This window comes from Piliocolobus tephrosceles, chromosome 19 (genome assembly GCF_002776525.5).
Source record: "Piliocolobus tephrosceles isolate RC106 chromosome 19, ASM277652v3, whole genome shotgun sequence".
NCBI classification, from domain to species: Eukaryota; Metazoa; Chordata; class Mammalia; order Primates; family Cercopithecidae; genus Piliocolobus; species Piliocolobus tephrosceles.
In genome coordinates this window covers 5,274,455-5,284,985 of record NC_045452.1, presented here as the reverse complement: position 1 = coordinate 5,284,985, position 10,531 = coordinate 5,274,455, and the positions used below count along the sequence as shown (strand labels likewise).

At 56.5% G+C, this 10,531-nt stretch overlaps 2 protein-coding genes across 19 annotated transcripts; one reads left to right on the top strand and one right to left on the bottom strand.

Moving 5' to 3' along the window:
* Positions 1 to 1,957: 1,957 nt before the first annotated feature.
* Positions 1,958 to 4,856, top strand: C19H22orf15 (chromosome 19 C22orf15 homolog). 17 transcript variants are annotated; one of them, XM_023185744.1, is made up of 7 exons: positions 1,978 to 2,291; positions 2,476 to 2,642; positions 3,081 to 3,167; positions 3,254 to 3,396; positions 3,633 to 3,707; positions 3,787 to 3,896; positions 4,283 to 4,854. In XM_023185744.1, exons 4-7 carry the CDS (start codon positions 3,337 to 3,339, stop codon positions 4,719 to 4,721), a joined length of 684 nt encoding a protein of 227 aa, XP_023041512.1. In that variant the 5' UTR covers positions 1,978 to 2,291; positions 2,476 to 2,642; positions 3,081 to 3,167; positions 3,254 to 3,336; the 3' UTR covers positions 4,722 to 4,854. The 17 variants fall into 17 exon arrangements, with proteins under 17 accessions (XP_023041523.1, XP_023041521.1, XP_023041509.1 ...); XM_023185742.1 differs by having other exon boundaries at positions 2,476 to 2,708; XM_023185747.1 differs by lacking the exon at positions 2,476 to 2,642 and having other exon boundaries at positions 3,233 to 3,396; positions 4,283 to 4,451; positions 4,714 to 4,843.
* CHCHD10 (coiled-coil-helix-coiled-coil-helix domain containing 10) lies at positions 4,827 to 6,979 on the bottom strand. 2 transcript variants are annotated; one of them, XM_023185757.2, is made up of 4 exons: positions 6,841 to 6,979; positions 6,380 to 6,599; positions 5,121 to 5,289; positions 4,827 to 5,019 (listed from the first exon to the last, which is right to left on the bottom strand). In XM_023185757.2, exons 1-4 carry the CDS (start codon positions 6,879 to 6,881, stop codon positions 5,000 to 5,002), a joined length of 450 nt encoding a protein of 149 aa, XP_023041525.1. In that variant the 5' UTR covers positions 6,882 to 6,979; the 3' UTR covers positions 4,827 to 4,999. The 2 variants fall into 2 exon arrangements, with proteins under 2 accessions (XP_023041525.1, XP_023041526.1); XM_023185758.1 differs by having other exon boundaries at positions 5,121 to 5,268.
* Between the last annotated feature and the right edge of the window lie 3,552 nt (positions 6,980 to 10,531).

The window sequence follows — 10,531 nt, the reverse complement described above, 5'->3', positions numbered from 1 at the left end:
AGAAAGAAAGAAAGAAAGAAAGAAAGAAAGAAAGAAAGAAAGAAAGAGAGAAAGAGAAAGAAAGAAAGAAAGGGAAAGCAAGCCAGCCAGCCAGGTGCAGTGGCTCACGCCTGTAATCCCAGCACTTTGGGAGGCCAAGGGGGGGGGGGGGCGGATGACCTGAGGTCGGGAGTTCAAGACCAGCCTGACCAACATGGAGAAACCCCATCTCTACTAAAAATACAAAATTAGCTGTGTGTGGTGGCACATGCCTGTAATCCCAGCTGCTCGGGAGGCTGGGCCAGAAGAATCGCTTGAACCAGGGAGGCGGAGGTTGCGGTGAGCCGAGATTGCACCATTGTACTCCAGCCTGGGCAACAAGAGGAAAACTCCCTCAAAAAAAGAAAGGAAGGAATGAAGGGAGGGAGAGAGCGAGGGAGGAAGAGAAAGGAAAAAAGGAAGAAAGGGAAAGGGGAGAGGGGAGAGTAGGGGAGAGGAGAGAGAATGTGAAATCTAGACAGGAAGAAAAAGAAGACAGAGAGGAGGGGAACAAGAAGGGGAGAGACTGGGAGAAGCAGACAAATGCAAAAGACATGAAACGGCTGGGTGCGGTGGCTCATTCCTATAATCCCAGCACTGTGGGAGGCCGAGGCAGGCGGATCACCTGAGGTCAGGATATCGAGACCAGCCTGACCTTCCTCATCTCTACTAAAAATACAAAAATTAGCCAGGTGTGGTGGCTGGCACCTGTAATACCAGCTATTCAGGAGGCTGAGGCAGGAGAATCGCTTGAACCCGAAAGGCAGAGGTTACAGTGAGCCAAGATTGCACCACTGCACTCCAGCCTGGCTGACAGAGCGAGACTCCTTATCAAAAAAATAAAAATAAATAAGTCAGGCTTGGTGGCTCAGCACTTTGGGAGACCAAGGTGGGCAGATTATTTGAGGTCAGGAGTTCGAGACCAACCTGACCAACATGGTGAAACCCCATCTCTATTAAAAATACAAAAAAAGGCCGGGCGTGGTGGCTCATGTCTGTAATCCCAGCACTTTGGGAGGCCGAGGCAGGTGGATCACGAGGTCAGAAGATCAAGACCATCCTGGCTAACACGGTGAAACTCCATCTCTACTGAAAATACAAAAAAAATTAGCCGCGCATGGTGGCGGGCGACTGTAGTCCCAGCTACTCAGGAGGCTGAGGCAGGAGAATGGCATGAACCCAGGAGGCAGAGCCTGCAGTGAGCCGAGATCGCACCACTGCACTCCAGCCCAGGTGACAGAGCGAGAGTCTGTCTCAAAACAAACAAACAAACAAACAAAAAACTAGCCAGGTGTAGTGGTACACACCTGTAGTCCCAGTTACTCGGGAGGCTGAGGCAGGAGAATTGCTTGAACTTGGGAGGTGGAGGTTGCAGTGAGCTGAGATCGTGCCACTGCACTGTAGCCTGGGTGACAGAGGGAGATTCCATCTCAAAAAAAAAAAAAAACCCAATAATAATAATAATTAATAAGCATAATAAATAAATAAAAGACAGGAAATGACGGTGAGAACCTGTGTGAGGGACTAGCTAATGGCGAGTGCTAACAAGGAGGTGCTTGTGACCTGCTATGGACCCGGAATTTGAGGGTGATGGAAATGTTCTGTATCTTGACTGTGGTGGTGGTTATATGAGAGTTGGCGAAACTTGAAAACACCAGAAAGGGTGAACTTTACTGTACTGTATGTAAATTACACTTCATCCAGCAGAGGTGGTTCACAACTGCAATCCCAGCACTTGTGGGAGGCTGGGGCAGGAGAATTGCTTGAGCCCAGAAGTTCGAGACCAGCCTGGGCAACATAGGGAGACTGTCTCTAAAAAAAACAATTAGTCCCAATGATGGCATTCCCCGCCTCAGGGAATGCCAGCGCCCACTTCTTCTGCCACCCCTCCCCCATGGGTCCCATTAACCGGATACAGGGAGGAAGGCATTTCCTGCCTAGATGTCTCCGCCCCCACTGCCATGGAGACCAGCTTGGAAGCTTAGGGGAGCTGCTGTGGCCCAGGGCTCAGTGGGGAGGAATAGGAGGCCAGGAGTCTTGGACTAGCTGCAGGGTTTGAACTAGGCTGAAGCAGCAGAACCACAGAGGTGGCTGAGCAGGGGTGTGACCCTGGGGCCACCTAGCCCCACTCACACACCCACTTCTCCCTCCAGAGCCCTGCCCTGAAGCAGGTCTCTGCTCCAGGCCTTTCCTTAGTTGGGGAATCGGGAGTTGGGGGATCAAAACATCTCCCTCCCCCGCTGCAGCTATGTTTATCAAGGTGATGTTTGGGGGTAAGTGGGGTCCCCTGTCTTGGCAGGCGGGTAGGGAGATGAGACACTCAGAAGCTGCTTCCTTCCGCCCTTGGGGAGGGTGGGGAGGCAATGGCGGGAAAGAGGGGGGTGGTGCAGATGGCAGGGGTCGGGGAAGCGGCTCTGTGAGAAGGCAAAGCCAACACCTGGAGCGAGTCCCTTACAGGGAAAAGCCGAGCTGAGTCCTGCTCATTCAGGAGGACTCCTCTCGGCCAGCGTCCGCCGCATCACCCTGGAGCAGGTTTTTAAACCGCCCAGTCTCTTCGCCATTCAATCCATGATCCTCAAGCTTCAGCGTGCATCAGACACCTGAAACACTAGCCACAGTTGCAGGTTCCCCGTCCCTCCGGCTGGAGGCGGGTCGGCCCTGTGCGGTGGTGGAGGGGAAGGGGAGAGCTGGTAGGGGAGGGAGCGCGGGGATGGGCTGGGTCCCTTGGGGGCGGGGCCAGGGAGGAGGCTGGGTCCCTGGGGGGCGGGGCCAGGGAGGAGGCTGGGCTGGCGCGCACTTCATGCTTTGCAGGACTCAAGAGACCAACACTTAGGGGTCACCCTATATGGGAGAAAAGTCAACACACACGGGAGATGGATGGAGGGGTCTCCAAGGCAGTTTAAGCAACAGATGTTGGAGCTGTTGTGCCTGGGGCACAGTCCTAGCCCCCTAGGCCCAGTCGCAGCTCTGGGAAAGGGAGAGATGGGAGGGAGAGACAGAGGACTCCAGTTGCAGAGGAAGGTAAGAGATCCCACATGCTCACCTTTGCCCTTCCTCCACAGCCGGCTGCTCCGTGCTGGTGAACACCTCTTGCAGGCTGGTGAACCTCACCGCCCACCTGAGGCAGAAAGCAGGGTTGCCCCCAGATGGTGAGGAGACAGGGAGGAGAAGGAGGGGCTGAGGGGTCCCAGGCAGGGGTGCCAGCCCTGCCCAGCCTCTCTCCATGTCCTCCCAGCGACCATTGCTCTCCTGGCTGAGGACGGCAACCTAGTGAGCCTGGAGGAGGACCTGAAGGAAGGGGCTGCACGAACCCAAACCATGGGCAACTCCCTGCTGAAGGAGCGAGCCATATATGTCCTCGTTCGGACCATCAGTAAGGTGGCCCAAGCTTCTCTCCCCTGCAGCTATGTTAGAATGTAAGAGGGGGGCATAGCAGACCATAGACCACCCAAGGCCCTGTCCAGCCTCCCACCTCAGCTGGGGACCTAGCCCCATTCCATCCCTACCCCATGCTCTGCCCCCAGCCTGGACTAGCAAACACTTCCAGAGTGAGAGGCAGAGTAGGGACCATCAGGCCAGTCAGGTGTCCTTCATCCTCTCTCCACATGCCACAGAGGGAGAGGACATGGTCCCTACCCGCTATGAGTCCCTGCTGGAGAACCTGGATGACCATTACCCAGAGCTGGCAGGTGAGTGTCAGGGTACAGCCCAGGGGGAGGGCACACCTTCTCCCTAGCCCCTACCAGCAGGACTTCCCGGGCCTTTCAGAGGAACTACGCAGGCTGTCAGGCCTCTCCTCTGCGGGCCACAACTGGAGGAAGCGCATGGGCACCCGGCGTGGCTGTCATGAGCAAAGCCCCACTTCAAGGCCCAGAAAGGTGAGCTCCCTGCCACCCAGGAGTTGCTAGCTGGGACCAGGAGCCAGGTACAGAGGAGATATGGACACCCAGGTAGACACCCAGAGTAGGACCCCTTCCTGTGGGAGGGACACATACGATGAGAGGCAGACCCTCAACAGCAACTCCACGCACCTATACCCCCAGACGGAACACACTGTACCCTGAGACAGGTCCCCACCACCCCACTGGAATGCCAGCTCACTAAGGGCTGGAATGTCCTCAGGCTTCACAGATGTGGCATAGGGGCTGGCACACAGTAGGAGCTCAGTGCACAACTGCTGGACGAACTCAACGAAGGCGGCAGCATGGTGTGTGATGGCACGGCCCACACTGGGTTCAAAGGGCTTGTTCTTTCATTCTGGCAGGCCCGGGGACCTGGCACACTACTGCCAACTAGCCAAGTTGGACTCAGACCCAAGGGGGTTAGCCATGACCTCTGCCTTGTGTGATCAGGTGCAAACAGACAGCAACCCAGCACGACTTCTCTTGCAGAATCTGGAATTGCTGAGAAGTTGCATCAGCAAGAGGGGCAAGGTCAGACAGAATTTAACGCTGCTGGGGCCACCTAAGCTGTGGGTGCAGAGATGGGATGTGGAGGCAGAGACAAGAAGGGTAGAGGTGGCAGGTATCCCTGAGAAAGGGGAGAAGCATGAGTTCATCCCGGAATTCCACCCTCAGAGTCAGATGCCCTTGGGATCACCTACTAATGCCTCTCTACCACACTCTGGACTGCCCAAGGTATCTGTCCTGTGCTACCCACAGTGCAGATTGCAAAGGGCTCCTCCTCCCCACCCAGGGTCCTGATTAAGGTGATGGATTGCACACTGTAGTGAGACATCCATCCTGACCCCACCTCATCAGCCAGGGAGCTCCCTGAAGACAGGCCATCGAGAGAGGCACACAACAGGCTGTGGTGTAAAATAAACTTTTAATTGCACATTTGTGTCTTAGGTTATCTGTGGGGTGAGAAACCTCCTCACTTCCAATCCCAGCTATCCGGGTACAATCTGGTGTTGTGGTCTGGCTGTCGGCGAGGAGTAGAGGTGGGTGCAGGACTGGCCCCCAAGTTTGCACCAACCTCTTCAGGGCAGTGAGCTCAGACCTGCGAAGGGAGGAGCAGCACAGGCTGGTGGTCAGCCTGCATGTGCAAGAGGAGGGTCGGCCTCTCCCCCTCCCCGTCTGGGTCGGGGTCCACTCACTCACCATGGTTGTACTTGCACTGCTTCAGAGCCTCGCTGAAGCCCTCACACAGGGACAGGTCACTCTGAGTGGTTGAACAGTCCAGGAACTGCCTGATCTCATAGGCGCAGGGCCCCATCTGCAGGTGCTGGGGGGCAGTGGGGGTGGGGGCCTGGGGGTACAGTGCAAAAGGCTGCAGGATCAGCTTGGAGTTGGTACCTGGAGGTGCATTTCAAAGCTGGGGCCACTTGCCCCTCCCCACATCCCCAGCCTGGGTGTCCCAAGGGTCCTAGGCAGGCTGAGTGACCCAGCAGTGGAGGCGGCTACAGACAGCGTGTTTCTGCTGCCTTCTTTTTCTTTTTCTTTTTTTTTTTTTTTTTGAGATGGAGTCTCACTCTGTCACCTAGAGCGGAGGGCAGTGGCATAGTCTCAGCTCACTGCAACCTCCGCCTCCTGGGTTCAAGCGGTTGTCCTGCCTCAGCCTCCCAAGTAGCTGGGACTACAGGCGCCTGCCACTATGCCCAACAAATTTTTGTATTTTTAGTAGAGACGGGGTTTCACTATGTTAGCCAAGCAGGTCTTGAACTCCTGACCACATGATCCACCTGCCTCGGCCTCCCAAAGTGCTGGGATTACAGGCGTGAGCCACTGCACCCGGCCTCTGCTGCCTTCTAATGGGCACTTTGGGCGGGTGCAGGGGAGGGAGGAGAAGGCTCTAGAAGAGCCCAGTACTCTGCCTGGACTCTCAGAGTATGAGCCCCACCCCCACAAGTTTTAGCACCTTCCTGGCTCAGCTACACTAATCCTCATGACCCCGACCTAGCCACAAAGCCACCTTTGGCTTAGGGTGGGTGGGGTCCCCAGCAGGGGAAAGGTCATCAGGGAAGTGGCTCCCCTTCACCCTTGGGCCCAGCGGCCACAATGCGCAGACCTGGGTGCGGGGAGAACAGGGGCTCAGGAAATCCACCATTCCTCCCCTCTGCTAGGGTGAGCTGACCTTGGGCAAGTCTCTGAGCCCTCAGGGCTGGGTTTCCCATCTTTAAAGGGCTGGTTGGTGTCTCTCCCTGGGAGCTTAGGGACCCTGGCCTCAAGGGAGGGGCTGGGAAAACTGCCTCTAAGTGGCAGTGAACTCAAGACCAGTGGACTAGGACCCTTCCCGGGCAAAGAATCCTGGGCTGAAGCAATGGTGAGTACAGGCGGACACTCCTCACTGGACACTTGGGCAGCTCCCTGTGTGGCCTTGAGAGAATCCTGCCTCAGTTTCTCTTGGACCCGCTGCTCACCTGCTGGGCAGCAGGCTGGGAGGGCTCCGAGCTCCCCCCGCTGAAGGCTCCGGTCAGGGCGCTGCCCATGACGTGTCCCACGGCTGAGCCCACAGCTACCCCTGCGGCCGTGGTCGCCATCTGAGCCATGAGCCCCGGCTGGCCCGAAGGGGCGGGGGCTGGGGCGGCTGCCGAGGGCGGTGGGTGCGCGGGTGGGTGGGCAGAGGGCGCGGCGGGGCGGCTGCGGAGGTGGGAGGAAGCAGGGTTAATCCTGGCCAGACCTCAGGCCGGGGGTGCTGCAGCTCCTGGAAACGACCCCCGTAGAGATGAACGACCCCTGTCTCCACACCTGGGTGCTGCTCCCCTGCCCCTCCCCCCGCCAAGATGGCGCAGCAGCAGCCAAGGTCACTGTGCGGACGCCCTTGGGGGAGTGCCCAAGCTTCCCTAACCCCCTCCCCACAGGGCCCTTGTCTCCCTCACACCTGGCTGGCCGGGAGGCCATGCTGCGGCTTCCCCGAGGCATGGTGGCGGCGGTGGGACCCGGGCGACCTTAGAGACGGCGGCAGCAGTTCTGTCGCGGGGACAAATGCCGCAGCGCTTATCACAGCCGGCGCAAAAAAGGCGGGGCCCAGGGCGGGACCTCAGGGACTCGCCCCCAAAGGGGAGGTGGCACTGCCCCCCAAGCCTGTCCCCCTTCTCCCGTCCTCCGGACCTGTCCCTTCCAGCAGCTCCGGATCTTGGCTGGAAATGGGACCTTGCTCCCTCCCTATGCTTGGCAGGCTGTGCGGGTTCTGGGGACACGGGCCAGTGTGGCAAAATGCCGAGGGCTTAAGGAGGGGGACAGTTCCTTCTGTTAGGACAACCGCAGAGGGCAGGGAGCGGAGTTGGGGGTTGTTGCGAGCCCTGGAGGGGAGAGGAGACGGGGAGGCGACGGGCTGGGGCCAGCCGGGAAGGGGACGCGAGGTTCCAGGCCGGACTCCGCTCTTTGCCCGCTTCCGGGCTCGGCTGTCTGCCCCCTCCCACCAGACAGGGTCTGCTGACCACCGCGTGGCCTCGGGGTCTCGGGTGGCCTAGGGCAGTGAAGCGCGGCCCTGGGGAAGGCCTAGAGCAACGCATCCCCAGAACTCCCACGAGGGGGCGTCCCAACCCGTCTTCGACTGTCGGCCAAAATGCGCTGCCAACGCCCGCAGCCTTAGGCAGCGCCCGCGGGGGATGAGATGAGGCCCCCAGCGCGGCCCTCAACCCCACCGGATTCCCCCGGCCGTCCCCGCCACTTAGTCCCCGGCTCCGCGGGTGCAATTCCCGACACTGACGGCCTTTACGCGACATCCAGGCAGCGTGTCTATCCCAAAGGCCTAGGAGCATTTGCCCAGCTCAGTCAAATCTAGCGCAAGTTGAAGCCTGTAGCCTCGCAATTTTAGCAGCTTGGTTCCAGGCCAGGTGAGCTGGGGCGCGGATTTAGAACGTTTTCCTGCTCTTCGGAAACGTGAGGTTTATTTATTTATTTATTTATGACATGGAGCCTTGCTCCCTCAGGCTAGAGTGCAGTGGCGATCTCCGCTCACTGCATCCTCCGCCTCCCAGAATCAAGCAATTCTCCTGCCTCAGCCTCCTGAGTAGCTGGGACTACAGGCTCATGCCACCACACCTGGCTATTTTTGTATTTTTAGTAGAGACTGGGTTTCTCCATGTTGGCCAAGCTGGTCTGGAACTCCTGACCTCGTGATTTGCCCGCCTCAGCCTCCCAAAGTGCTGGGATTACAGGCATAAGCCATCGTGCCCGGCTGAACTTGAGGTTTTTATGGTCTTTTCTGGGTGACTTTGCCATGGTTGTTATTTTTACTCCTAGGTGGGGGAAGGCAGGGACTGTCCCTCATCACTGTTTGCTGTGCCCACAGAGGACTCCTGGCACCGGGATTGTGGATAGGGTGCAACACCAAGAACAAAAGCACCCGGAATTAGGGGTGTGGGTCACCAAGTAAGAGAGGAGGCCCCTCTGTAAGGAAGGAGGAGGTCGAGGGGCGAGGGGAGCGGTGGCTGGGGCGTTTGGCCCTGCCTGGCATGCTCAGTTGTGTGTGTGCACAGTTGTCTCCGGCCATGCATGCTCTCCGTGGAAGTCAGGTGCAGCCCTGTGTTCTCACACACTGCAGTCCTTTCAGCCAGCCTGTGAACAGGGCCCTTCCCCACGCCGTCTTCAGTTTCTCCTCTCTGAAGGGGGGTGACCACCCACTTTGAGGGTGGCCTCCCAGTGAGGTGAGCACACAAAGGGTGGGCCATTCTTTCCTGGCGGACTCACCAGGCCTGGTCCAGCCGCTACTCCCTTGCTCATGCAGTCCCTGCCACCTGGTTCCTGTTTGTCAAACCAAACAAACTGCACACTTCTCATGGTGGTCCCCTGGGCCTAAACTGCAGAGAGTTGTTCCTTCAGCTCCTGTGGCTGATGGACTGCAGGTTCCACAAGGCATGGCCTTGCACCTCAGAGGCACCCAAGACCACTTAAGTGGGTTACACAAATGAAAATGAGGCTAAAAGGATGACATTGAAACAGGCATTGAAATGCCTACTTTTTTTTTTTTTTTTTTTTGAGACGGAGTCTTGCTCTGTCCCTCAGGCTGGAGTGCTGTGGTGCAATCTCCACTCACTGCAACTTCTGCCTCCTGGGTTCAAGTGATTCTCCTGCCTCAGCCTCCCAGGTAGCTGGGACCACAGGCGCACGCCACCATGCCCGGCTAATTTTTTGTTTTGTTGTTGTTGTTGTTGTTGTTTTGTTTTGTTTGAGACGGAGTCTCACTCTGTTGCCAGGCTGGAGTGCAGTGGCGTGATCTCGGCTCACTGCAACCTCCACCTCCCAGGTTCAAGTGATTCTCTTGCCTCAGCCTCCCAAGTAGCTGGGACTACAGGTGAATGCCACCATGCCCAGCTAATTTTTTTGTATTTTTAGTAGAGATGGGGTTTCACCATGTTGACCAGGATGGTCTCGATGTCTTGACCTCGTAATCAACCTGCCTCAGTCTCCCAAAGTGCTGGGATTACAGGCGTGAGCCACCATGTCCGGCCTGAAATGCCTACTTTTTAAAAGTGAGGAACTTTAGCAGGGAACAGTGGCTCATGTCTATATCCCAGAACTTTGTGAGGCCCAGGCAGGCAGATTGCTTGAGTCCAGGAGTTCAAGACCAGCCTGGCCAACATGGTAAAACCCTGTCTCTACAAAAAATACAAAAATTAGCAGGGCATAGTGATGCACACCTGTAGTCCCAGGTACTTGGGAGGCTGAGGCAGGAGGATCGTTTGAGCCTGGAAGGTGGAGGTTTCAGTGAGCCAAGATCACACCATTGAGCAAGACCCTGTCTCAAAACAATAAAAATAAATAAAAGTGAATGACTTTAAAGAAAAGATTGCCTGCCAGGTGTGGTGGCTCATGCCTGTAATCCCAGCACTTTGGGAGGCTGAGGTGCGTGGATCACCTGAGGTCAGGAGTTCAAGACCAGCCTGGCCAACATGGTGAAACCCTGTCTCTATTAAAAATACAAAAATTAGCTGGGTGTGATGGTGGGCACCTGTAATCTCAGCTACACGGGAGGCTGAGGCTGGAGAATCACTTGAACCCAGGAGGCGGAGCTTGCAGTGAGCTGAGATCGCACCGTTGCACTTCAGCCTGGGTTACTAGAATGAAACTTGGTCTCAAAAAAAAAAAAAAAAAAGACTGGGCGTGGAGGCTCACACCTGTAATCCCAGCACTTTGGGAGGCCGAGGCGGGTGGATCACAAGGTTAGGAGACCGAGACCACACTGGCTAACATGGTGAAACCCTGTCTCTACTAAAAATATAAAAAATTAGCTGGGCGTGGTGGCGGGCGCCTGTAGTCCCAGCTACTCAGGAGGCTAAGGCAGGAGAATGGCGTGAACCCAGGAGGCAGAGGTTGCAGTGAGCCGAGATCGCATCACTGCACTCCAGTTTGGGCGACAGAGCGAGACTCCGTCTCAAAAAAAAAAAAAAAAAAAAAAAAGAAGAAGAGAAAGAAAAGATTATGAACTGTCTAGGTTGTAAAAATCACTGCTGTCTTACTTCTCCTTGCCCTCTAGGAGTCTCTGTGGAGTCTTCTTGAATAAGCTGTGAAACGTTTCTTCTTGGCCCAGGCTTCCTGACCACAGCTTCACCTTAGAGCAGCTCAGA

Excerpts from the sequence above, each read along its gene's own strand:
- CHCHD10 (XM_023185757.2), bottom strand. The coding sequence starts at position 6,881 with ATGCCTCGGGGAAGCCGCAGCATGGCCTCCCGGCCAGCCAG. Across the intron at positions 5,290-6,379 it reads CCCAGCCTGCTGCCCAGCAG|CCTTTTGCACTGTACCCCCA; the intron begins GTGAGCAGCGGG and ends CTGATCCTGCAG. Across the intron at positions 5,020-5,120 it reads GCAGTGCAAGTACAACCATG|GTCTGAGCTCACTGCCCTGA; the intron begins GTGAGTGAGTGG and ends CTCCCTTCGCAG.
- C19H22orf15 (XM_023185740.1), top strand. The coding sequence starts at position 2,267 with ATGTTTATCAAGGTGATGTTTGGGG. Across the intron at positions 3,168-3,232 it reads AGCAGGGTTGCCCCCAGATG|CCTCTCTCCATGTCCTCCCA; the intron begins GTGAGGAGACAG and ends AGCCCTGCCCAG. Across the intron at positions 3,708-3,786 it reads CCATTACCCAGAGCTGGCAG|AGGAACTACGCAGGCTGTCA; the intron begins GTGAGTGTCAGG and ends CGGGCCTTTCAG.